Here is a 27813-nt window from a genome sequence, read left to right on the forward strand (position 1 = left end):
TGTATTTGCCACCTGTTTGGAAGCTTTTGTTAAGGCCTCTAGATGTACAAGTGACATAAAACACTAAATATTCATTAACATTCTATAATGTGTAAACACTATAGCAGCAAATCTGCTTGCACCAATCCCTTGTAATTATAGTAAAATACTGTGAAATACAAAGCCCTCCCCTCAGTGAATTTCATTAATCCATTAAGTCATTAATTCAGATTATGGTAGCATTTACTTTTTTTTTTACACAGTATTTGCTTTGATACCGTACTTATATTACAGTAAGTGTACTATAATATGAAATACAGATTTTTACTGGCCACCAAGTAGCCTGTGAGCTATTGTTAAATTCACGGTGACCCGTTTACAGTGTACAGAGACATCATTTCAAACCTCATCTCCCTGATGTTGTCCCGGTTCTGCCTCTGTGTTTTACTGAGGTTGAGTCAGCCCTGCATTGTTTGTGTGAGTGGCCTTGTGTTCTGAATGACACGTAGCTGTTGCACAGAGAGCGCCGGACGATTACGTCAACCTGGCAGAGCGGGTGGAATTTTGTCTGGTTTTGTTTTGTGGGTGTGAGATTGCAGAGCAGGAAGGCTATGTCCCAAATTACACCCTACACTCTTTAAAAAAAAAGGTTCCAAAAGGGTTCTTCGACTGTCCCCATAGGAGAAACTTTTTTGAGTGTGAAAATGATTGATATTTGATACAGCTATTGGGGTGACCGTATTACCGCCACACCTGCAGTCATGAGTCATGACCGCAGTAAAAGTCCATGTGACCGTTGAGTCAAGGTAATCTCCTCTTATGCACTCTGGACATGCTTTGGTAGTACCAAACTTGCTAACAACCATCAGGTCGCTAATGGCCTGGTACTCAGGGCTCTATTGCCCCTCTAACCACTCTGACATCAATGCATAGTGGATCGAAAATCGCATCAAACACTTATCAAAACAGTATGGCTATCATACTTGTAAAACTGTTAGAATCACCTTGCTGTGATGATCAATTTGAAGAAAGAAGTTCAACAGCAGATTTAAACAGAGTAAAACATGGTTGTTGTGGGTGTTGTTTCAAAGCCTAACAACGAAATGGATGGAGTGAAGATGAATTAAAAACTCCCATACACATAGGCTTATGAGCGCAATCCTGGGGGGGGGGGGGGGAATTAAAAAATGACATTGTACAAAGCCTAATGCATATTACGCCTGGGAGAAAAACATACAACAAAACTGATTTAAGATGTCCTTGGTGCATAATTGGTCTAGCCTATACTCCAAAATTAAACAGATTTGAGTAATTGCCTTCGAGTGTGGACGGTATTTTTATGCAAACTAAATGGACTGGTTATCTTATTGCACGCTCCAGAATGTATATTCATGAGTCTGGGAGAGAACGGATAGTCTAGCTAGGTGATGCTGTTGTTTCATTGATTGTGCAGGCCGGCTTACAGTTAGTACAATTAGCGAATTTCTATTTGATTTAGAATAGCCTAGTAATAGGTCATTTTATATTTTCATAATTAATTGGGTGACACATTACCTTTAGCTATACAGAATATCTCACCACCGTGCGTTTCCATCTCCTCCTCTCTCTCCTTTATTCCCTTCTATAGCGCGCGAAGGGCTGTCAACAGTTTAGTGAAATATGTTTAGTTGTGAAAAACATGTTACAATCGATGTTCCCGAACAGATTTCACTTGGTTCCCCAAATTAAGCACTGGGTAGCTGCAGGAACAGGGTTGGAGAGCCTATGGCATACAGAGTTTGGGCGAAATATCAGCTGTCGCGCTGCGAGAGCATACTCCTCAAACAGTGGTTGATGGAGTGAATGGAGTGAAATAAGTGTTTTTGTATTTATTTCTCGGCTGATCATATTAAGCACAGCTCCTCTATAAAACCGAAGTAGCCTATAGAATGGACTGGTGGGAAAGTGTGCAGGCTATAATTCGTTATTTGAGTGCATTATTTTTTATTTAACTAGGCAAGTCAGTTAAGAACAGATTTTCATTTACAATGATGGCCTACCCCCAACTCCCAATCACGGTCAGATGTGATGCAGCCTGGATTCAAACCAGGGACTGCAGTGATGCCTCTTGCACTGAGATGCAGTGCCTTAGACCACTGCACCACTCGGGAGCCCGATCCTGATAATGGTAATAAACTAATTTTACATATTAATAAAGACAAGATTTCATTGAGACTAGGGGCAGCAGGTAGACTACTGGTTCAGAAAAATGCAAAAAAAATTGACGTTTTTTATTGATTTTCTATGGGAAACTAGATTTATGAGGCACCTGGTTGCAGTTCCTATGGCTTCCACTAGATGTCAACAGTCTTTAGAAATTGGTTGATGTTTTTCCTTTGAGAAATGAAGAAGTACGGCTGTACTTTCCAAGTGTCAAGCCAAGTGGACTCTTTTGTTTGGTGCGCGCGACCTGGAGCTCACTCCACTTTGATTTTATCCGCTATTGAACGCAGTATATTCCGTCTTAAATTTGATCAATTATTTACGTTTTAGGACACCTAAAGTTGGATTAGGAAAGTTGTTTGAAATGTTTGGACAAAGTTTACAGGTAACTTATTAGATCATTTGTAGTCATGTTGGGCGAGTTGGGACCAGTGTATTTCTGAATCAAACGCGCCAAATAAATGGACATTTTGGGGATATAAAGAAGGACTTTATCAAACAAAATTACCATTTGTGATGTTTCTGGGACATATTGGAGTGCCAACAGAAGAAGATCTTCAAAGGTAAGGCATGAATTATATAGTTATTTCTGACTTTCGTGTCGCACCTGCTTGGCTGAAATATGATGTATGATGTGTTTGTATGATGGGGCACTGTCTTCAGATAATCGCTTGGTTTGCTTTCGCCGTAAAGCCTTTTTTAAATCTGACACGGTGGCTGGATTAACAAGAAATTAAGCTTTATTTTGGTGTATTGCACTGTGATTTTATGAAAGTTAAATATTTCTAATAATTTAAGTTGAATTTCGGGCTCCGTAATTTCACTGGAAGTTAGCGGAACGTCTAGCCATAACAGGTCTTAATGAACAGTCAATTACGGTGAGACCGGCAGTCTTTTGCATGATAATAACCGCCACACCCCTGGAGATAACAAAATAGGTAAGGGGGACATAAAAAAATTGATGTGAGATGTTTGTATCTTATAGGGGTTTTATAGATGAGTGGGTATTGGGGTTTAGCTCTGTGTTCAAATGGGGGTAAGCCTGCCATGTCACAGTGGCACCACGACATCCCTGTTACAGCTGGCCTGTCGAAACCAATGGTCAAAACAAAATGAAAAAAAGTGTCCCAAGGTTGGGCGATACTTGGCAGGGATCAATACTTCCAGTATCTCTCCATTGATTCTACCTTGAAGTTTAGCACCATTAAAAGGTTCTCAGCCACCAGCTAAACTGCATGACATTGTCAGCAAAGGCTAAATGGGGGTTGAGGATTGGATGCATCTCTTTATACTATACCGGCACCGCTTTAAATCCAATCTAGTTACTCTGCTCTCTAGCTGGATTTTTTTGCACTGGGGTGGAATTGGTTCTGGATGTTGTGCGTGTGTGTGTGTGCATACTGTACATATGTGTCCACTGTGTTAAAGGCTCTATACTGTACTGTGGTAGCAGGGTCTTGTTTGTTTTCAGCTTGATTTAATAAAACACAGCAGAATGGACTGTGGATATCCCTGCCTTTTTCACCAGCCAGCTCAGTGCGGAGAAAGTAGCCAGTTTCCATGGAAACGCCTTGGCGAGATAAGCTTGTACTGCAGCGCGTCTGTCTGTCTGTGTGTGTGTGTTTGTGTCTCTCTGCACTCTGGTAGGAATTGGGATTTATTAGGATTTAACTCTGTGTACTGAAGCCCAGGTGACCAACGGGAGGGGCTGGCTATCGTTAGCAACGCTGTTCCTTTTCTCTCTTTATGGTCTCATCTCAGTTTACTATCTTCCTCTCTTCAGCTTTCTCTTTCTTTCTTTCTTTCTCTATCTCTGTCTCCCTCTCCCCCTCGCCACCCCTTCCTCTCTGTTTACATAGCAGGAATGCGGTCAACTGTAGCTCCACACCCCTATCAGTGTCACTGTGGGGATTAACATCTCCATGGTGATGATAAACTGGGTAAAGTGGCAGGGGTGAAGGGGGCGATAGGGGCAAGTTGGGTGAGCGAGTGGCGGGGGAGAAGGCTTGGAGATTGGTGGTATTATTATTATGTTGTATAACGCCTTGGCCAATGTGCTGCTGCATGCTCTTTGGGGGTCTAGGGCCTAGGCTGGGTTACTGTGAAAGCACTTGGTTAATTTGATTTGTCGATTGATTGATACTAATTATTGTCAATATATGTGTTTCCCTCTATTTTCAGAACTCTCTGAAGAAGCGAGGGGCTCGGCCAAACAACAAGCCAGAGAAGAAGCTGTCTCCCCAGGTAACCCAGACTTACAGAGACAGTTAAACGGATTGTTCTCACTTTCGCGACCTGGGAAGGAGATGATACACTTCCAAGTTAGCGCAACGTTTGACAATAGCAGATCAAGCTTTTGCGCACATTCCTCTCTCTCTCTCCTCTCTCCTCTCTCTCTCGCGTTGAGGTTGTGGTGGTACACAGTGTGTGTGTGTGTGGGGGGGGGGGGGGGGGGGGGGGGGTTAGTATAATGAGAACGTCAAAAGCCTCTCTCTCGTCCTTCATTCCTGTGGGGATGAGGTTCATGCTTAATATTATAATATTGGAGTGCAAACATGCTCTAAATAGTATAAACCCTTTCCAGACTGTGTTTAATGTTCTGGCAAATAGTCTATAACCAATAAATCACACAACACAAAGTATTATTTAATGGGCCTGGATCATTTTGGGCCGCTTGGTTAAATAATAAATGGAAGGGAATCTGAGTAATGCCCTCTGCAAAATAAATGTGGGTTTAATATTCAAAATGGCTTCTGTCTGTTATAAATACACCAATGTCCCTAAGTGCCCCTAGCCACCACACATTTCATATCACTGTAATATAGCGTGCATGACTTCCCGTTGTTGCATCCACCTACCCCACCTACATCCACCTAACTTTGCATTGGTCTAACTATTTGCTGGGGTAACCATGACGATGTCAGATGAGTTCAAGCTATTATGTTAACGGGAAGAAACAATTCACTTTTTTCATTTGTCATTTTGGCCTCATAATCTTTCTCTCTTGTGATATGTTAGCTGGAGATATCTTGTATTTTTGTGTGTGAGTTAGTTAGGAACACTGACAACACACTAACTACCTGTCTATGTGGCCAGCAGGAGGACAGTTCTGACCTCAAGTGCCAGCTCCACTTTGCCAAGGAGGAGTCAGCGCTCATGTGCAAGAAGCTGACCAAGATGGCCAAGGACAGCGAGGAAATGCGGGAGGAGCTGGCCAAGTACCGTTCGATGTACGGCGATGTAGACGCCTCGCTCACCGTGGAGGAGGTCAACGACTCGCCCCACACGCGCGAGGCCGAGGTCAGAGTTCACCTGAAGCTGGTGGAGGAGGAGGCCAACCTGCTGAGCCGGCGCATTGTGGAACTGGAGGTGGAGAACCGCGGCCTGCGGGCCGAGATGGACGATATGAAGGGCCAGGAGCTGCCACCAGGCCTGGGGGTCGGCGGCATGGGAGGACATGGAGGAGGAGGTCTGGAGAACGTGATGGAGCTCCAGAGGCACCTGCAGTTTGTCGAGGAGGAGGCGGAGCTGCTGCGGCGCTCGCTGTTGGAGATGGAGGAGCAGAACAAGCTGCTGATGAACGAGATCAACCGCTACAAGTCGGAGCTGCCGCTGGCGTCGGACCCAGACCAGGACGACTCCTCGTCCATCTCTCTCCTGGAGGACAGTCATGGTGGGGGGGCTCTGATCAGCACAGAGGCCCCCCAGGAGGAGCTGCTGCAGGCCGCCAGGCTCCAGATCGGGGATCTGAGCGGCAAGGTGAAGAAGCTCCAGTATGAGAACCGTGTGTTGCTGTCCAACCTGCAGCGCTGCGACCTGGCCTCTTACCACAGCTCTTCCAGGCCCGCCCTGGAGACCGACGCAGAGGCAGGGGACTCAGCTGAGTGCCTCCCCAACCAGGCTCACCGCGAGGGCCCCATCGGAGGGGAGAACGAGCCCCTGCAGGAGAGGGAGAAGAAGACGTCCACTGGGTTTCCTGTCCCCCTGGGGCTGAAGGACCGTGAATCCCTGCTAGCCATGAGGGACCAAGCCCGCCTAATCTCTACAGCCATCCAGCTGCTGACTGCCTCCGACTCCAACTGCCCTTCCATCTCCCTCTACCGCAAGATCTCCTCCGGGGAGGCTGCAGAGCCATGTGTCCCAGAGAAGAGCCAGCAGGCCCAGCCCTCGGAGCTCCAGGATCTTCCCCTGGTGGAGGCTCTGACGGGTAGGCTGCGAGCACTGCACACCCAGCTCCAGGCTTTTGTGGAGCGGGTTGAGAGCCTAGGCACCACCCCCTCAGGGAGGGCACAGGTGGAGGGGGCATCCCCCCTGCCTCTACTGTCCGAGGCTGGGAACTCTGTGGTGGGTGCACCCTCTGCCTCTCACCCCTGCCCTCCAGACGACCAGGCGGGTGAGATCCCCTCAGAGCAGAAGGTAAGAACAAACCCGATCATGTTTCTTTCCTTTTCTTTTTATATCCCCCTTTTTTTTGGTAACAAATCTATTATTTCTGTCCTGTTTGCTCTTTGAACCACGTTACGGCTTACTAATGCTCCTCCTCCATCCCAGCTCACACTATGGTTTCTCCCTGGCACAGAATGCCCGCTATAGATGCTACATAGAGCTCCGGCCTCAAATGCAGCCACCGCTGTGCTGCATGACATGATAGGGTGATAAGGAAATCCTAGAAACCATAAACCACCGTCTATTTACACACATCAAGAGGCAATTGTCATAGCCATGTAAATGTACTGTATATGCGCGAGTAGGGCTATTAAAGGTGTAATAAAAGAGCGTATTGAATTAGACTTGTTGAGTACCTTGTTATTCTGATAATGAATGTTGTAAAGGCCAAGGACGTGCCTGTGTGGTTCAGAATGGAGGAGAACGAAGACAGAAGCAAACCGTGTATCAATAGTGGTTGGTTTGCTCGTTGAGTAGTTGTACTGTATTACTTACTATATGTAGCTCAGCACACCTAGGGCAAGTGTTTAGGATATAACTTTAAGTCAGTCTTGTAAAGTTGGTTCTATGCTTTTAATGAAGCTACATTAGAGGCCTACTGAGTGCCAACCCCGTCCGATCTCTCCCCCCATCCCTCCATCCCCCCCCCCCCCCCCCCCCCCCCCCCCCCCCCACTGCATGGGCACCGTGACCGCCGTTTTCTGCACTTGTTTCCTTTTCCTCTCTTTTGATTATTGTAATCCCCTCTCCTTCACCCCTCCCCCAACCCCCTCAGCCGTTGCTCGCACTTCTCATCATTGTTTTGGTTCTGTTTTCCACTCTGTCCTACGCCACTCTGAAAAAGCTGTTTTTCCTTTACATACTTTTCTTTGTCCTGTGAGGTTCATTTTTTGGGGGGGGGAAAGTGTCTTATGGATCGTCCATTTTGGTTCTATTGTTTGTCTCTCTTTTTTTTTTTTTTTTTTTTTTGATTCACTACCCCCCCCCCCCAATACGCCTCCCCTCATCCTCTTCCTTCCCTTCCTCCTCTGTTCGTCTTCCCCTCTTTTTATTATTATTATTTGATATTTTTTCATTAACTTGCCCATGCATGCAGCAGCCCAACTTTAGGGACCAATCAGAGCGCGATGTGAAAGGTCAGAAGGAGGAGGGTGACAGCCGCACTGACCGCAACCAGACCCAGGAAACACAGGAGACGGACACAGCTCTGGTAGGTCGCTGCTACAGTACAGTCAAAATACACACCCACAAAATCAAATCCAATCAAATTGTATTTGTCACATGATTTGTGAACAACAGGTGTAGACAAACAGTTTAATGCTTATTCAAGGGTCCTATTACAACAATGCAGAGTTAAAGATACACAAAAATGGCAAGGAATAAATACCCCGTGAATAACGAACAACGATAATAGGTCAAAAATAAGCTGGCTATATTCAGGGAGAACATGCAAGGGTAAGAGGTAATTGAGTTAGCAATGTACATATACAGTAGGTAGGGTTAAAGTGACTAAGCAACGGGGTAGATAATAGACAGTAGCAGGAGCATATGTGGGGAGTGTGAACGAGTGAGTATGTGTGAGCGTGGTACAGTTGAAGTCGGAACATTTAGGTTGGAGTCATTAAAACTAGTTTTTCAACCACTGAACAAATTTCTTGTTAACAAGTTATGTACTTTGTGCATGACACAAGTAATTTTTCCAACAATTGTTTACAGACAGATTTCACTTATAATTCACTATATCACAATTCCAGTGGGTCAGAAGTTTACATACACTAAATTGACTGTGCCCTTAAACAGCTTGGAAAATTCCAGAAAATTATGTCATGGCTTTAGAAGCTTCTGATAGGCTAATTGACATGATTTAAGTAAATTTGAGGTGTACCTGTGGATGTATTTCAAGGCCTACCTTCAAACTCAGTGCCTCTTTGCTTGACATAATGGGAAAATCTAAAGAAATCAGCCTCAAAAGACCTCAGAAAACAAATTCTAGACCTCCACAAGTCTGGTTCATCCTTGGGAGCAATTTCCAAACGCCTGAAAGTACCACGTTCATCTGTACAAACAATAGTACGCAAGTATAAACACCATGGGACCACGCAGCCATCATACCACTCAGGAAGGAGACGCTTTCTGTCTCCTAGAGATGAACGTACATTGGTGCGAAAAGTGCAAATCAATACCAGAACAACAGCAAAGGACCTTGTGAAGATGCTGGAGGAAACAGGTACAACAATCTATATCCACAGTAAAATGAGTCCTATATTGACATAACCTGAAAGGCCGCTCAGCAAGGTAGAAGCCACTGCTCCAAATCCGCCATAAAAAAGTCAGACTACGGTTTGCAACTGCACATGGGGACAAAGATCGTACTTTTTGGAGAAATGTCCTCTGGTCTGATGAAACAAAAATAGAACTGTTTTGCCATAATCACCATCGTTATGTTTGGAGAGAAAAGGGGGAGGCTTGCAAGCCGAAGAACATCATCCCAACCGTGAAGCATGGGGGTGGCAGCATCATGTTGTGGGGGTACTTTGCTGCAGGAGGGACTGGTGCACTTCACAAAATAGATGGCATCATGAGGAAAGAAAATGATGTGGATATATTGAAGCAACATCTCAAGACATCAAGTTAAAGCTTGGTCGCAAATGGGTCTTCCAAATGGACATGACCCCAAGCATACTTCCAAAGTTGTGGCAAAATACCTTTAAAGACAACAAAGTCAAGGTAATGGAGTGGCCATCACAAAGCCCTGACCTCAATTCATAGAACATTTGTGGGAAGAACTGAAAAAGTGTGTGCGAGCAAAGAGGCCTACAAACCTGACCCAGTTACACCAGCTCTGTCAGGAGGAAATGGGCCAAAATTCATCCAACTTGTTGTGGGAAGCTTGTGGAAGGCTTCCCGAAACGTTTGACCCAAGTTCAACTATTTAAAGGCAATGCTACCAAATACTAATTGAGTGCATGTAAACTTCTGACCCACTGGGAATGTGATGAAAGAAATAAAAGCTGGAATAAATCACTCTACTATTATTCTGACATGTCACATTCTTAAATGTGACCCTAACTGACCTAACTGACAGGAATTTTTTACTAGGATTACATGTCAGGAATTGTGAAAAACTGAGTTTAAATGTATTTGGCTAAGGTGTATGTAAGCTTCTGACTTCAACTGTATGTAGTGTGTTGGAGAGTGCATAGAGTCAGTACAAGAGAAAGGGACAATGTAGGTAGTCTGGGTAGCCATTTTATTGGCTATTTAGCAGTCATATGGCTTGGGGGTAGAAGCATTTCAGGGTAATTTTGGTTCCAGACTTGGTGCACTGGTACTAAGTCTGGAAGAGTCTATGACTTGGGGTACTGGAGTCTTTGACAATATTTTGGCCCTTCCTCTGACACCGCCTGGTATAGAGGTCCTAGATGGCAGGGGAGCTCGGCCGTACTCACCACCCTCTGTAGCGCCTTGCGGTCGAGTGCCCTTCAGTTGCCATACCAAGAGGTGATGTATCCAGTCAAGATGCTCTCAATGGTGCAGCTGTAGAACTTGAGAATTTGAGGGTTCGTGCCAAATCTTTTGAGCTTCCGGAGGGGGAATAGGCACTGTCGTGCACTTTTCACAACTGTGTGTATGTGGACACCGAGGAACTTGAAACTCTCGACCCGCTCCACTACAGCCCCACCGATGTGGTGTGCTCGTCTCTCCTTTTCCTGTAGTCCACAAATAAGATCATTTGTCTTGCTGACGTTGAGGGAGAGGTTCTTGTCCTTGCACCTCACTGCCAGGTCTCTGACCTCCCCATAGGCTGCCCCATCGTCGTCGGTGATCAGTCCTACAACCGTTGAGTCGTCAGCAAACTTGATGATGGTGTTGGAGTCGTGCACGGCCACACAGTTGTGGGTGAACAGAGAGTACAGGAGGGGACTAAGCACACACCCCTGAGGGGCCTCAGTGTTGATGATCAGTGTGGAGGATGTGTTGTTGCCTACCTTCCCCACCTGGGAGCGGCCCATCAGGAAGTCCAGGATCCAGTTGCAGAGGGAGGCGTTCATTCCCAGGGTCCAGAGCTTGGGGATGAGCTTGGAGGGTACTATGGTGCTGAATGCTGAACTGTAGTCAATGAACAGCATTCTTACATTAGGTATTGCTTTTGTCCCGGTGGGTGAGGGCAGTGTGGAGTGCAATAGAGATGGCATCATCTGTGGATATGTTGGGCGGTATGCGAATTTGAGTGGGTCCAGGGTGTTTGGGATGATGGTGTTGATGTGAGCCATGACCAGCCTTTCAAAGCGTTTCATAGCAAAAGTAATTTAGGCAGGTTACCTTGGCGTTCTTGGGTACAGGGACTATCGTGGTCTGCTTGAAATAAGTTGGTATTGCAGACCGTGTCAGGGATAAAATGTCTGTGAAGACACTTGTCAGCTGGTCAGCACATGCTCTGAGAAAGTGTCCTGGTATTCCGTCTGGCCGCGCAGCCTTGCGAATGTTAACCTGTTTAAAGGTCTTACATCGGCTACAGAGCACGAGATCACACAGTCGTCCAGAACAGCTGGTGCTCTCATACATGGTTCAGTGTTGCTTACCTCGAAGCTTGCATAGAAAGCATTTTGCTTGTCTGGTAGGCTTGCGTCACTGGGCAGCTCACGGCTGGGTTTCACTTTTTAGTCCGTGATAGTTTGCAAGTCGCCCTGTTACATCCATCTAGCATCAGAGCCGGCTTAGTAAGATTCGACCTTAGTCCTGTGACTTTAGTCCCCCCCCTCCCCCCCAAACACACACACTGGGCATTCCTTGATGGCCCCAACATGCGGTTTAGGCTGTCTTTAGGCTTGCTTCCCTCGTTCTTTCATGTGGGTGAATCAGGCTGGATTCACGCTGCTGCTGTAAACACAATGACATCAACTCTTGAGGCGAGGAGAGGACGTGTCTGCTGCTCAGTGTTTGTTTGGCCTTTCTATAGGTCTCCTTGGAAACCTGGGCTGTTAGGGGGAATCGGCAGAAGCAATGAAAAGAGCAGAGAGAAACACAATCGCCACAGCCTGTTCTCCTGTTACAGGATATTACAATTATGGTTTTATAATGTGGGAGTCATGAAGGGAAAGGTTTCTCTCTGGACTGTATTGTAGCACATAATCAGTTAGTCATCTGAACACACCACACTCTTCATATACTGAGAGAACTAAAGAACCTTATTGTTACTGTCAGTAGGCTGATTATTAAAGGTGCAATAACTCAGTTGATTTCTCTGTATCTGCAGAATTAAAACGCATGGAAATCAAGAATGATATAATAGTAGGCGATGACAACTATGAACCATGACAACATAGCGGGCCATCTTAAATTGGCTTGTGGGCCACTTTTGGCCGCAGGCCATGTGTTTGAGATCTGTAGGCCTATTAATTTAACCTGTGTCTCTCTCAGTAATTACAACATTGCAGACCACTGTTGGCTTTAACACATCTGTCATCCACCCTGCTCCTCTCAGTGACCAGTGATTAGGCTGCCAGGTCAGGGACAGAGAAGTCCAGGACCGGGCCCGGGGAGGGAAGGACAGGGGACAGGACTGTCAGGCAGTCACACCGTGGCACCGTGCCAGGCAATGATGTTATCACACACAGACTGCCTGAGTGCTATGTCTGCCTGTAGAGACGGGGCCGTCGATCGAAGCGAGACAGGGCTGATGTATGGACGTGGATGTGGGAGTGTTGGTGGGAACCTGGGGCCCATCAGGTTGACTGCTCTACTCATTTGGGAACGTGGTTTCAAAACGTTGCGCAACAGAAAATGAAAAGGAACATTTCTTATTGGACAGGTTCAGGTAGTCTCTCCCCATTTCAGTCAGTTTTCTTCTGTTTGGTGCCTAATGAATTTGGACCTGTTCATTCTCTCCACCCAACCCTTTCAGGGTATAACTCAGTAATGTACTGTATGATAATCTGCTACTCCATTTCTTATCCAGAATGTTAGAAATAGGGTACTATATCCACGTGATGTTGCCATGAGCAGCACCAGAGATATTTGAGATTAGCGAGATGCAACACTTCGCTCTCACACAGTCACACACAGTATCCACGCATGTTCACAGGTTCTCGCTTCGCGCCGTTCACAGCGTGGTAGCCAGGTCACCGAAGCAGTGGAGAAGTTGAGCCTCGCGCTTTAACTCTCTTATTTGTTGCGTAAATTGACCCCTTCTGTTTTTTTTTACTTCCTGCATCTACGTCATATCGCTGAGTCTACTTTTAAAACGGGAGATTCTTCTGCAGGGCCGTGGCGTGACGGACATAAAGCTACGAAGGGCATCGGAAACTGACAGCAGGTTATCCATTTATGTACACGGAGTCTGTGCCTGAGGCTTGCCTGGGAAATGTAAGCCCTTCATACACTTTTGGTCTACGAGGCAAAATATGTATTGAAGTGTGAGGAAACTACCCAGCTGAAATTGAGCTCCCCTCACTCTTGCTCCTCAATCCCTTTGGTGAGGAATTGAAGGTGTCAGAAGTCACTTACAGAGGCTGCAGAGGAGAAGGAGAGAGAGATATGCAGAAGCTGGTTATGGTGTAACTGATATTTTTTTTAATCAGTTGTAAATCAATTATGTTACTTGCTGAGCAATAGTGAGCTAGTGTCATAGACTTACGCTGACAGGAGAGTTTACTCACTCAGAATAAACAATAAGGGTAGACGAGTGGTGGGTGAATTGCACAACAACCAAGAAATGATTCCAGCAACGCCTGTCAAGCTTACATATGAAAAATAAATGACACAGTACTTTCACTTATCTGTCAAAGCCCTCAGAGAATCGCAAGACAAAGCGCAATGGTCTCCGTCTTTATACTTCAAAACCCAGCAGCAACTAGTAGCCAAGCGCCATTTAAGCACAGATATCCATGGCACATTATGCACACAGTGGATATTAAATAATGGACTTTTCATTTTCAAACCTCACAAGCCTTTAGAGTATTAAAATGTCCTCAGGGTATCTCAGTCTTCCACCCAACACCCCGTCCCCAGTGTCCCACCCTATCAAATGTTACACGCTTCGTCTAATTTTGGCGCCGAGTGATAACGAAGAGATCGAGCGGCTGGCCTTTGTGCCTGTCGGGTATAAAGGAGGCCATTTGAGTTTGCAATTAGTGGGTTAACGGTGATGGTGGGGCTGGGTCGGGCTGGGAGTGACCCCCGCCGCGAGTTAGCGGAGGGTGAAGAAGAAGAACATTATGGGGAACGGTCGATGCCCCTCTCACTGACAAAAGGCGAGGATTGTTGTTCCCTGTTGGGAAACAGTTATGATCAATAAATGAGATTGTTGATTGTGTTATACAATCTAAAGGAGGATATTTTCTTCAGTTGGGAGGTGGTGTATTTTACTCTAGCTATAATGGTGTACTTCTCTCTCTCCCTCTCCCTCCTTCCCTCCCTCGCTCCCTCCCGCCGCCCTTCCCTCAGCAGATCAGTGAGCTGCAGGCCCTTCTGTCGGATGCGAGGGAGACGGCTCACGGGACGCAGGAGGAACTGACTCTGGAGAGACAGGCCCACCGAGACCACACCCACAGCACTTCTCAGACAGTCTCACAGGTACACAACCACTGAGACACAACTGTTCTATATCTATGGGCACAACCACGGAGACACAACTGTTCTATATCTATGGGCACAACCACGGAGACACGACTGTTCTATATCTATGGGCACAACCACGGAGACACGACTGTTCTATATCTATGGACACAACCACGGAGACACGACTGTTCTATATCTATGGACACCACACCACCACTACAGACAAACCCTGCTAAACCACGCAGAGCATTGTCACTGTCACGTCCTGTCAATGCTAATACAGAATATGTGCCCCACTGGAGAACAGTATTGTATCGCTACTATATATTTAACAACAGTTTATTACATACATGCACCCACTTAGCAAACTTCACAAACAACTGCTATGAAGCTAATCCCTTATAATAACAAATGTGTCCCTGTAGCCCTCACTAACTGGCCTGTGTCCTGTGTGTGTGTGTGTGTCCCCAGCTGCAGGAGGAGCACCAGAAGGCCCTGACGCGGAGGGACTTCCAGCTGCAGAGTCTGAGTCTGCAGACGCGGCTGCAACAGAAGTTCTGGAGCCAAGAGAGGAACCTGATGGTGCAGGAGTCCCATCAACTCAAGCAGACCCTGCTGCTGCTGAGCCTCAAGCTGCGCTGCTTCCTCAAACAGTGGCGTCTGGGACGCAAGCTGGACACGGAGGCCAAGGATGTCCTGGAGGTACGGCACTGGTTGATACCTTCTCCTTTTGAATCAGCCACTTAGTCGTGGCAGAATTGGTTGGTTGGTTGGCTTGCTGGCTGATTGGCTGGCTGACTGACTAATTGTTTAACTGGCTGACTGACAGATAATGTGCTGTGTGTTTCCCTACAGGTGAACAGTCTGAAGGACCTGTACCTGCTGTTGGAGGAGGAGAGTCTGGCCGCCCACCAGGGAGACAACAAGATGGCCGCCGCAGAGGAGCAGCCCCTCAGCACCAGCATCTCCAAGGAGCTCTGCCTGCTGGAGAAGAGCTACAAACAGGTACAGGACACACAGGGTTAACACGGGAAAAGATAGCATTAAAGCAGGCAATATTTTAGAGGTCTTTTTAGGCAATATCGACGAGGTCCTTCACTGATTCTCTATCCTGTCCGTGGCCTAGACGAGCGGCGTGAGCAGCACTCTGGCGGACCTGAAGGGAGCGCTCCAGGATCTGAGCGGAGAGCTGCGAGAGGAGCGCCAGGGCTCACAGGAACTCACCCAGCAGTTTGCCCGTGCCAAGGCCTCCTGGGAAGTGGAGAGGACAGAGCTCAAGAGCCTCATCACCCAGGTAAGACCAGAACACCTACTGAAAGTAACTGGCATTAAAATAGAATTACTCAAATGGAAACTTGACTGTAGGTGCACTCAATGTGATTGACATGGTATTGTGTCAGCGACTCTATTGAAACGCTCTGTCGCATAGTTTTGAACCTACACGCTTAGAAATAGAAGGTGCTGTCTAGAACCTAAAAGTGTTCTTCGGCTGTCCCCATAGGAGAACCCTTTGAAGAAAGCTTTTTGGCTGCCGATTAGAACCCTTTTGGGTTCCATGTAGAACCCTTTCTACAGAGGAGGGTTATAAATGGAACCCAATGGGTTCTACCTGGAACTAAAAGGGTTCTCCTACGGGGACAGCCAAAGAACCCTTTTGGAACCCTTTCTTCTCTAAGAGTGTATAGCTAGTTGACCTAAAAACCATCTAAAAACCCTCAACCATCAGGTGTTATTTGGGCTATTGTAGAAGCCAGGTTATTATGTAGCTTACAGACCATTATCTAGGCTTAGCGTAAAGCCTCCCCTGGGAGGGCAGTAATTCATCAGGCCTTTTAGCACCCTGGTATCACACAGACTACTGGAGAGAGAGGACAGATAGTAGGACTCTAGTCACCAGGGTTACGGCCTCTCCCTGTTAGGCGGTAGAGTCATTACTTTAGTGTAGATTCATGCCAGATCAGTCAGATATTCTATAGCTACAATCCTTTCTCCTTTTGGCTACCTGGATGTCTGGGGCAAAGCCATTGATTTGTACGGCCGTTGAAGTGAGGATTTATAGTGGAACTATAGCTATCCATTCAGCGTGCAGGAGAGCACGCCGTGAAGCTGTACACAGATCAAGTTACCCGTTCATGAAGGATGACATGACCTGCCATTTGTTACAATCTACTCACTGGAGAAAGCTGCCGAAGCTGTGGAGGATTGTGTTACGGATCAGTATGAATCAGTCACTGGGGTATTCATTTCATCACCAATGCTCAGAGTAACGAATGGCTTGAAACTGCTCATATCCTGAGGTGGTGGATTTGTACCAATCTATTTGTCTGGTGTTCCGTCTGGCCGTCTGCTTTGCCCTCAGACCGCCGTTCACTCTCTCTGTGTGTGTGTGTGTGTGTGTGTGTGTGTGTGTGTGTGTGTGTGTGTGTGTATCTGGCAGTGAGAGATGAGTTTAATATCCAGACGACTGCCAGCCTGAGACGTTCTCATAACAGCGGCCTCCGCAATGACTTAAACTAACATGCTTTGAGACAGGCCACTAGATTACAGCAAGATAATATATAATATCAGACCAGGGGGGAAACAGAAGGAGAAAAATAAAAAAGTAATTAGGAGGAGAGATGAAGAGTTATAATGAGAGAGAGAGAGAGAGAGAGAGAGTGGGGGAGAAATAAATGGAGGAAGGGAGAGAGAGGGGGGGGGGGTTGTGAGTGGTTGAGAAGAAGAGGGAGGGGCACAGTACAGTAAACAGTTTGAAGCATGGTTCATTGGTCCTGTCAGACTGTTCCCTCCCCCTGCGGTCCCTCCTCCACGGCTCTGAAAGGGCACATGTAAATGGTGGGGGATCCCCACCTGGTGAAACCACCACAGCCACTCAACACCATAACTGGGTCACAATTTACAGCCATGGAGGAGTGGGCCGGGCCAGGTCTTCGTCATCCTCCCTCCCTCCTCACGAATCCCCCGTTGAGGCTTTTGTTTCTCTCCTCCATGGCAGTGGTAATGTGTTGTGTGTCTGGGAGAGAGGGGGATAGGGAGAGAGGGGAAAAAGGGGGATAGGGAGAGAGGGGGATAGGGAGAGAGGGGAAAAAGGGGGAGAGGGAGAGAGGGGGATAGGGAGAGAGGGGAAAAAGGGGGATAGGGAGAGAAGGGGATAGGGAGAGAGGGGAAAAAGGGGGATAGGGAGAGGGGGATAGGGAGAGAGGGGAAAAAGGGGGATAGGGAGAGAGGGGGATAGGGAGAGAGGGGAAAAAGGGGGATAGGGAGAGAGGGGGATAGGGAGAGAGGGGAAAAAGGGGGATAGGGAGAGAGGGGGATAGGGAGAGAGGGGAAAAAGGGGGAGAGGGGGATAGGGAGAGAGGGGAAAAAGGGGGATAGGGAGAGAAGGGGATAGGGAGAGAGGGGAAAAAGGGGGATATGGAGAGAGGGGGATAGGGAGAGAGGGGAAAAAGAGGGATAGGGAGAGAGGGAGAGAGGGGGATAGGAAGAGAGGGGAAAAAGGGGGATAGGGAGAGAGGGGGATAGGGAGAGAGGGGAAAAAGGGGGAGAGGGAGAGAGGGGGATAGGGAGAGAGGGGAAAAAGAGGGATAGGGAGAGAGGGGGATAGGGAGAGAGGGGAAAAGGGGGGATAGGGAGAGGGGAAAAAGGGGGAGAGGGAGAGGGGGATAGGGAGAGAGGGGAAAAAGAGGGATAGGGAGAGAGGGGCATAGGGAGAGAGGGGAAAAAGGGGGATAGGGACTGGGAGAGAGTAAAAGGTGACTTCTTGCGCTATAGTTCTAGACCTTTATTAAACTTGATACAACTGACTTCTTTCTCGTTGATATTTCCTGATTAAATAAGGCCCTACATAGACTGCAGGAGGGGGTCACATGCTGTAGCCTTGGGTTAATTAACGTCCTGATTTGTGTTCTGTTTATGAACTCACCGGAAGACCCAAATGCCAGAGTAGTAATTCAGTTGGATCACTTTAAAATGGCGTCACCTGTGTGAATCATGGCCATAATCAAAGCGTTGGCTCTCTTTCCCCCACAGGTCTGGGATCATTTGTCATCTGAAAGGGCTGACAGGTGACTTTGCTTTTCTTCTTTTTGGAGAAACTCATTCGTCATCTGCTGCCCCACCCTGAGAGTCATGCATGCCCACACACGCACACGCACACACACACACACACACACACACACACACACACACACACACACACACACAATTCTACAATGCCCCCTTCACTCTATAAACTATGCTGTTACTGCTGCCCTTGTCTTGTGTAGACCCACTGGTCTGGTGCCCAAGAACTGGATGGCACAGCTGGGACCAATCTCTCCCTGATCTGCTCTGCCAACCACATCAGTAGGAAGCCATCCTGGCAACGTGGCATGGCACCGGCAGCTGTTGCACTGTGGAACCAGACTTAGGGCCTAATGCCTACAGATGCCTACAGAAAACCCACTAAGGAAGTCTGTCTACAGTGGATTTTGGGGGGGAATCTGGGGTGAATTGGGAGTGTTCAAAGCAAATGTCTTTCTTTGTGCTATAAACCTCCAGACAACCATTAAATCACAGCCCCGCAACGCCTCACCAATAAAACTCATTAGGGGTATTCATCATCACATGAGATCAACGCTCCGTCGCCGTCGGAGACGAATGGCGTAGTCATCCAATAGGCCCGCCCAGACTCCATTAGCACCATATAAGGCCGGAACCTGCAGTCGTCCCTACCGTAGCGATTGATGATGGCTCCCTCCGCCGAAATCTGTGAGCTCTAATGCAAGAAAGAAACGAGACAGACTCGTTAAAAATATAAAGAGCAATCGCCTCCTTGAAGCACTGCTTGATTCATTCTAATGGGGGGGGGGATTGGAGAGGAGGGAGAGGTGGAGAGTGGAGGAAAAGAGGACGAGGGGAGAAACGTAGCTGTCGTCTCTTTAATGTGACTGAGTTTCCAGGTTTTCTGTCTGTTTTCGCTTCCGCCTCAGAAACAAGGGATGCCTTGTTTAAATTGTCACAGACACACAAAGCATCTGCCGTCGTTCTTCATAGGGCTTTCTCATAGCTCCGTAACTGGTTGTGTAGAGGGAGAAATACTAAAGAGCAAATAAAGTCTGTTTAGATATTCACATTAGCGATGCTGACATTTAGATTTTTTTTTGTGCATCGTTTTCTCTTTCGTCAACCCGCCCGCCCGCCACCCAACGCCCTTCATCCACATAATATGTCATGACCCTCAGCCCTCACATCACTAATTCAGATAAACACTGACAGTTGTTCTCAGAGACCAGACAGAAAGAAAGAGAGAAAGAGAGAAAAAAAAGAGTGTAAATCAGTGAGAGAGAGTGGAATTCAGGAAGTTTTTCTGCAATTGGGCATTTCATCAGCTGTAGGCCTACATCTAATTTAGCTGTTCAGAAATGCATGGAACCAGAACTTGTGCACCAATCGCACTACACCTCTCATAATTCGTCATGTTCATGAACCTCACCCAATCCACTCTCTCCGTCACCCCCTTCCAGCTGGAGAGCAAGTTGGGCCAAGCTGTGCTGGCCGGGGGAGAGAAGGACCTCCAAGGACCTCCCGACCTGAAGATGGCCCTGAAGAGGGAGCGTGAGGAGTACCCGCACCTCCTGGCCGACTCGTACGCCGCCGTCATGGACCTGACCAAGCAGCTTCAGACGGGCGAGAGGAACTGGAGCCGCGAGAAGCTGGAGCTTCTGGAGCACTTCAGTCAGGAGAGGGGCCAGTGGGAGCAGAGGCTACAGAACAAGATGGTAACTAGATTTTTTTGCACCTCAGAGCCTCTACTCTAGCTTCTGTTCTATTCTATTCTAGCATAGTCCAGGCCTAGCCATGTATATTGAGAGAGGGACACTTAGCCATGAGTACTGAGAGTGACACGGAATATCCTTGTGACATCTAATGACTATCCTCGTTTTCCTTCCTCGGGGTGGTATTTTGATGGGGTGGAAAGAGAGGTTGTCAAGGGTAGGTCATTGTGGGCTTGTATGCATTCCTGAACTCTATGACTATAGGTTTAGCATTTTCCATAGAACTTTCACTGTGGGTGGATGACTGGCCAGTACAGGAATGCATGGACAGACAGCATGCTGCTGAACAGGAGTGTGTCTGCTGCGTGGTCTAACCACACTAGAGGCCTGTGTGTGTGTGTGTGTGTGTGAAAGCACGCGCTCGTGCATGGTATAGTCTGACTGGCCCTACTACCAGCCCAGCCTCATTACCTGTGCCTGTCATCCAGTCTATCCCAAACTGACTGGCTGGTCTTGGAAAATAGGACTCTCTCTCTCTCTCTCTCACTCCGATACTCATTGTGGCAGAAAATTGTACAGGAAACGTAGCACTGAGGCCAAGCACACAAGAGGACATGTCATTATTTCAGACAGACGCCTCTTTCTCTCTCTACTATTTTCTCCAATCTGTCGTAGCACTGCTGTTGGTTTTGTTCGCTGTGCTTCAAAACGCCCTGAAAACAAAACCTGTTTAAAAAACAAACAAGTTGTTTCCTTTCCTTCATGAAGTAGACAGCAGTCAAGTACTGTAGGATTCCAATGAGCCTTCCCCATCCTTCCTCTTCTTCCTTCCTCCCTCCCCTCCTCTCCTCCCCCACCCCCTCTCTTTCCTGTGTGTGTGTGTGTGTGTGTGTGTGTGTGAGCTCATCTCCCTGCGAGCTGAACGGTCCTAAGTCAGCGTCACTACTTGGACAGCGAGCCCTCTGTCAGGGAGAGATACTGTATCTCCTTCATGATGCCCACATCCTCATCATGTCCTCCATTAAACACTACCTATAAAACCTAATAGCCTGGCTGGGCCGGCAACTTAAAACCTCTCCTTGTTTCTCTCCCTTACAGTCTCTGCACGAAAAAAACACCTCCGAAAGGGAAACTGCAACAGACGCTATTACAAATGGAAGCAATTTACCAAGGTAACATTGGCTTTGAATGTATTCAAAAGTCTACATTTCAGTTATCATGAAAAATGTTTAGTGATGTCATTTTTCTCCACCCAGGACCAAATCCATCCCGTCCATGCCAGAGTTAGAGGGTCTGCTGGAGGCCTGTCCTTTCCTTCCGGGTCAGGAGGTCAACGGGACAGCCAATGAGGAGGGAGAGAAGGACCAGCCCAACACCCAGGCCCCTCCCCTTCTAGCCCACACAGACCTGGGTGACCTCACCAGGAAGAACTGGAAGTACCTGACCAATGAGGTGGCTATGATGGAGCAGGGTAATGCCCCCTTCAAGACGTGGGACTGCCCCAGCTCCCCCAGTAGTTTCCTGGGCCTGGGGAGCATCCAGAGGAGCTACACGGCCCCCGACAAGACCGGTATCCGCATCTACTACAGCCCCCCTACCATGCGCCGTATGGAGAGCCGGCTAGCCAAGGAGAAGCAGGACAAACCTCAAGCGCAGCAAGGCCACCTGTCCCGGGCTTCAACTCCGTCAGACGCTGGGGCCCCAGAGGGCCAGCCTCCCTCTTCCTCTTTTGCCTCCTCCTCTTCGTCCTACGACCAGTGGCTGAGCTCTCTGTCAGAGCAGCACAGGGATCTTCTGGAGAACAGCAGCGGTGGCGCGGGGGTGGCGCCCTTCCACGGCCTGGAGATCTCTGCCAACCTCTCGGACGACATGAAGGAGATGACCAACTGCGTGCGCCAGGCCATCCGCTCCAGCTCTCTGGAGAGGAAGTGCAGCAAGGACGCGGGCAGCCAGACGGTGGGGGTGTCTAGCCGCTCCACCCAGACGGCCCAGTTTGTGAGTGTGGGACTGCAGACGGACGGGCTCGGGTCTCGGGGGGTGGGGGGCCTCCACACCAAGTCCTCCTGGTCCCCCCGGCCCTCGTCCTCACTGGCCTCGGCCCGCTCGCGCCACATCTCCTCGTCCCTGGATAAGGTGCACAGCCGCATCGACAGGCCCTGCTGCTCGCCCAAGTATGGCTCCCCCAAGCTTCAGCGCCGCATCTCCGCCTCCTCCTCCAAGTTGGACGGAGTGGGGTCGTCCTCGGCTTCCTCCCGGGATCGCAGCCTGTGGAACCTGCACCAGCGCTCCTCGACCTCCAGCGGCTCGGCCTGGGCCCGCTCCACCACCACCAGGGACAGCCCCGTGCTCAGTGGCCTCAACGACGGCCTGTCCAGCCTGTTCAGTGTGGTGGAGCACTCAGGCAGTGTGGAGTCCCTATGGAAGAGTGAGCCGGGGGTCAGCCCAGCCCGCCAGGCAGCAGGGAAGCCCTCTGGTCCTGCCCCCGACACCGGAGCCCAGAAATACGGTCCCTTACAGGAATTTTTCAGGAACGTATGCGGTCGGACCGGGACGCCCATGCCTGGGGGAGGGGAGAGAGGGCAGAGGGAGGTGGGGGCCACGGATGAGCCTAAGCCAGAGTGCCTCTCCGGGGCCTCGCTGGTGGGGAACGACAGTGTCACCAAGATCGTCAACAAGAGGTTCATGAGACAGATGCCCAGGGAGGAGCTTGGGGCCAATGCCAGGGACCCCACCTCCAGGGACCCCACCGCCAGGGACCCCACCGCCAAGGAACCCACCGCCAGGGACCCCTCCACCAGGGACCCCACCACCAGGGACCCCACCGTCAGGGACCCGACCATGAGCTCTAGTATTGAGGTAGGTCCCACACACACAGATTCGCACTCACGCACAGAGAGACAGGCGCACACACATACACTCACGCAGAGACGGGTATACACATGAACGTGCGCAAGCACACACACACACAGGACATCATATCCAAGCATATTATTTAAGCAGCTTCGTCTTTCATTGGATTGGATTATAACGTAACTATTTACTGTCTCCTTCCTGTCCCAGGATGCAGTGTGTGATTGCACCTCCCAGGCTCTGACTTCCTGCTTCGTCCGGCCCTCCCGCTCGGCCACACGCCATTCACCGGGCCTCTGCATCCACCTCTCCCAGGAGTCTCCAACGGCAACAGAGGAGAGATTGGATCCAAGCATTGAGTGATGGATCAAAGAGAGCACGGAAGCTCACACTGCCACACACACACACGAACATGCATGCTGCCTCGCCAACACACTGCCACATAGGCTACAGTACTGTCACAAAATGTACACACACACACACACACACACACACACAAACAAACATCTTGGCTACATACATACATACATACATACATACATACATACACCTGCAAACCGCCACGCAAACACACTGCCACATGCATAATGTACATACACATAATTCCCCACAAACTGCCACACAGAATCACTGTCACACGCGCGCACGCACAGACACAGATGTCTAGGATTGGAACTAAAACCCAAGCAGAACATTCTAACGCCAAGGACAAAGGGAGACCACAATCTCCTAGGATTCCTCTCTGACCATCATATCCACTGTCAACTACCAGCAGGACAACCCCACTTCACACACAAGTCCCTATATAGTGCAGCATTTAGGGAACAGGGTGCCATTTTGGACAGTGTGTGGATTTATATCACGTCAGAACCCTCAGCACTCTACTTGACCCGGAATTGCACATGGGAAAACATCCTGGACTATTGAATTACGACCTCTTGCCGTTGTCAACCATCAACCATCAAAAAACGCCTGTTCAACATTTCTCCATTTAAAAAAACTTATTTTTTTTACGTCAACTGCCTGATGTTATGCCTGTTGTTTTTCCCAAAAGACTATATATGTATGACGTTGTTATGATATACATCGCGTATGATATGATCCTATGTTTCCTGAATGTTGTTTGAAGGTTTGTCATCTGCCTGCTGTTGGCACACAATGATAGTATGGTGGTTAGGACTATGAGGGGTGTCTCCCGTGTGTACTGTACTGTATGAGTATGAGTATAGGAGGAACTATACTCTATTTAAACCCAGCTGTAAAGATAACTCCCTGCCAGGAAAACAACGCAAACTCCTTGTCCCATTTCCAGACAAAATGCATTCCTTTGTTAAGTCACAATTCCACTGACACTCTGGGTAATCTGTTCAATTGTGCGTGTGTTTCTCTTTCGTTGACTGCCGGTGTGTTCCTGACCTCTTTTCTCCTGCTTTGTGTAACAACGTCCTCTGCAGAAGGTGGGCTCGCTACTTTCTCACCTCATCACTCAATTCTTGAGATCCTTGGTGTTCTATGTTTAATGAAAAAACATATCTTTAAAATGGGGGGGGGGGGACAAAAGCCTTGGTTGTGAAGAGGGTTATTTGTACCTTGAAATGAAATCCGAGACGAGAGAGACTGAGAAATGGTCTAATTATATTTGATTGATTCCTTCCATTTTGGAGTGTCCCTTTAAAAGGTCTGATAGCTGTCAGTCAGCCTGTTACTATGGTGACTTTGAAGTGCCTGTTAGACTAGGTCAGCTCGCACCAAACGGCATTTAACAACTAGAACCCCAGATTGTTGTTCTTAGAATGATTTTAGACACAAGGTGGATATACAGTATACTCTTATGTACACGTCATGTACACAGAAGTAACATGTCGTCACCAACTCTTAAAAGCACGGAGAGAGAGAGCGAATGGTTTACGTTCTTTTGATACCAAGGAACTTTTTTCAGAGAAGTAAATTATTTGTAATTTTTTATATAAATAAATGTTTATATCTGTTTGTTTTTTCTCTCGGATTGCAATGGTGCTGAACTAATAGTGCAGATTCTTCCCTCATTTTAAAAATAGCTTTTTACAAGGCTTTTAGGTAATAGAAAAGGCTCCGTTTTTGCTATATTGGCAGTGGCACACAGTATTCTATATAAATGGCTATTGGTTAGGAGTCAGTCCCTGGCAGGTGCCTTAAAGATGAGCATGTCACTGTCATAAAAACACTGATTTGGCCGCTACCCCTGAGAGCCTCAATGAATGTGTAACACCCCCCCGCTCTCTCTCATTTTCTCTTCCCCCCTCTCGCTTTCTCTTCCCCCCTCTCGCTTTCTCCCCCCCTCTCTCGCTCCCCCCCACCCCTCTCTCTCTTCCCCCCTCTCTCTCTCTTCCCCCCTCTCTCTCTCTCTTCCCCCCTCTCTTCCCCCCCTCTCTCTCTTCACCCCCTCTCTCTCTTCACCCCCTCTCTCTCTTCCCCCTCTCTCTCTCTCTCTTCACCCCCTCTCTCTCTTCCCCCTCTCTCTCTCTTCCCCCCCTCCCCCCATCTCTCTCTCTCTATCTTCCCTCTCTCTCCCCCCCTGTCTCTCTCTTCCACCCTCTCTCTCTTCCCCCTCTCTCTCTCTCTCTCTTCCCGCTCTCTCTCTTCTCTCTCTCTCTCCCCCCTCTCTCTCTCTCGCTCTACCCCTCTTTCTTGCTCTCTAACTCTTTCTTTCTCTCTCACCACTCCCCCCCTCTTTCTCTCGAGAAGCTAAGTTGAGAAGCTAAGTTAACATGCTCTTTTGTTTGTGTTGCTCTTCTGGTTCTAAGAACAGGGCATTATAGTAGAAGGCTTTAGTATTAAGTCTTTAAATGACCTTGTGGTTCAGACCCACAGTCTCCCCCAGGCCCAGCCATCCAACCACTGACGAGCATGATTTCCAGTCCACACAGGCAGACTAACTGGTCTGGTTCCTCCTGCCTTTGATAGAAGCTGCTGCCAAACTGTCCTCTGCTACCTCCCTGCCCTCCTCACAAACAGGACCTGGAAGAACTAAACGCAATACCTGGCCTACCTGCCCGAGGCCCACCATGTTTGTTGTGTTGTCGTTAATAAGGTCACTAGAGTGCCTTTCTAAAATGAAGTTGGTCTTGTTGAGCAGCAGCTCTTCTGACAACTGCGCTTGCCCAGTTACCTACAGTCCCCTGTGGTCCAGATAGATACAGACTGTGTACAGTCAAGTTAGTGTCAGGTTTATAGGCTTACTCTGCAAGGCATCTGCCGTCTCATTGTCATCAGAACATACTGAAGTGTTACACAGTATCAAAGACCACTTTGCTCTTCTACTTTCCCAAAACAATTAACAGAGCACATGAGGTGAATGGAAAAGTGAAGTCCTTGAATTATGTCAATTTAAAGGGAACTGAAAATATGATGTGTTTCTTCTTCATACACTTCAGGTTTTTCTGTTTACAGTAAAGGTCTTTCCTCTTGTGATTTTGAAGTTGTTTCGGTGTGATATAGCCGTTCTACCTGTCTGGCAGGTTCGTATGTCAGGCTCCTAACCCCTCAGGTAACAGTAGCTGGTCACACGGCAGGTAGCCAATGATAGGAGAGAGCCTTGGTACCTTCTAAAGCAACAGTCCAATTAGAGAGCGGTACTGCTAGGCACGAGAGGGCAATGCCACTGTACCTTACCTTTGACATTGTTCATCTGTCCTAAAGCAGACTGTTATGTTATCTCCCCCTGTCCACTGTCCCAATGACTGGCAATATGTACATGAATTCTTAGCTTATGCTGTTAATAATATTAGCTAAATTATTACTGAAAGATTGCATTGTATATTCGCTTGATATATTTTCTTTCTTTTTAATACATTGACTCTTGGGAAAAGAAGAATGCAAATGGCTGATAACGAAACAACAACTAAAAGAATCACACGTATTGTAACTTGAAAAGAATACATTGAGGTATAATTTGTACTCTTTCTATCCTCACGTAGAGAATAAAGCTGAATGACTACAGTAGCGCTGAGCTGGCTGTTGAAGTATGTAGCGCTCTCTCCTTTCTAGAGACACGTGAACGTTTATTTGTACATACTCGTTTTGAAAAAGGAAAGGAAAGGAAGAGAAAAATAAATGAAAAGTGATTTTGAGTGGATTTTTAGGGGGTTTTTGGGTGTGGGGGGGAGGGGGGTTCCAACTATGTAGCCCGTTCAGCTGAGATCTCATTGCCTCCTGTTTGTCATATAGTTCACAAATAAATGTTTGTTTGAAAAAAATAATTATATATCTATATTTTTTGTTATATTCTTGAAATAACACTACAATATATTGGTTGTGGGTTTGGTATTTGTGAGGGAGAGAAATTGCAGTCTCTCTCTCTCCTTTCTCTCTTCCCCTCTCTCTCTCTCTATTTCTTACTTTTTTTCACTCTGTCTTTCTCTGCACCCCAGCTGTCCCTGTACGCATTCTCTGAGCTGACTGGGCAGCTGCAGAGAGAAATGATCAAACGCCGGGAAGGCAGAGAGAGAGAGAGAGAAGCCGGAGGAGGAGAAGGTAGAGGGGGGGGGAGGGGGGATACATTGAGGAGTGAGAGAGGAGAGAGAAATTGCTGAGAGAGAAAGAGAGAGAGGTTTTCTGCAGTGAATATGCAACATGGTTCTCGGCTGTGTGTCCATCACATACAGTAGCGTCTTGTTGTTTGTGTCCTCTAGTGTTCTAATGTACTAAAATAGACACGAGAGTCCGCCTGTGGCCGCCACTGTGTCTGTCTCACACAGGCTGCTGCTGTCTGTCCTCTGATTAGTTACACTTGACTGTGATGTCATCAGAGGGTAACTGACGTTCGGGGGTTATGGGGGTTTTGGGGAAGGGGGAGGGGTTAGAGGGGCGGCGCATGATCCTGTTGGCTACACGTTCTTGGAAACATCTGGGATTTGAGTTTCTTTTTTCTCTCTGCCTGTCTTCCTTTTAAAACAAAACAAGTGTGGGTTTGAATGTCGCCGGCCGGCCGACTGGCTGGTGGACAGACAGGAAATGACCTCACCACAGCGACATTTAAAAA

At 47.9% G+C, this 27813-nt stretch overlaps 1 protein-coding gene across 4 annotated transcripts in view; it reads left to right on the forward strand.

Moving 5' to 3' along the window:
- LOC109907849 (protein SOGA1) overlaps nucleotides 1–27031 on the forward strand; it is a 66446-nt gene extending 39415 nt beyond the window's left edge. The window contains exons 4-14 of one of the 4 annotated variants that reach the window (XM_020506092.2): nucleotides 4363–4425; nucleotides 5278–6597; nucleotides 7724–7837; nucleotides 14074–14202; nucleotides 14659–14889; nucleotides 15043–15192; nucleotides 15314–15481; nucleotides 19692–19946; nucleotides 21042–21115; nucleotides 21200–22799; nucleotides 23004–27031. In XM_020506092.2, the coding sequence (XP_020361681.1) occupies nucleotides 4363–4425; nucleotides 5278–6597; nucleotides 7724–7837; nucleotides 14074–14202; nucleotides 14659–14889; nucleotides 15043–15192; nucleotides 15314–15481; nucleotides 19692–19946; nucleotides 21042–21115; nucleotides 21200–22799; nucleotides 23004–23156 (4257 nt within the window). In that variant the 3' untranslated portion in view covers nucleotides 23157–27031. The remainder of the gene's footprint in view (nucleotides 1–4362; nucleotides 4426–5277; nucleotides 6598–7723; nucleotides 7838–14073; nucleotides 14203–14658; nucleotides 14890–15042; nucleotides 15193–15313; nucleotides 15482–19691; nucleotides 19947–21041; nucleotides 21116–21199; nucleotides 22800–23003) is intronic. The other 3 variants (XM_020506094.2, XM_020506095.2, XM_020506093.2) reach the window with 3 other exon arrangements.
- The last annotated feature ends 782 nt before the right edge of the window (nucleotides 27032–27813 follow it).

The sequence above is a fragment of the Oncorhynchus kisutch genome, linkage group LG17 (genome assembly GCF_002021735.2).
Source record: "Oncorhynchus kisutch isolate 150728-3 linkage group LG17, Okis_V2, whole genome shotgun sequence".
Taxonomy (NCBI): Eukaryota; Metazoa; Chordata; class Actinopteri; order Salmoniformes; family Salmonidae; genus Oncorhynchus; species Oncorhynchus kisutch.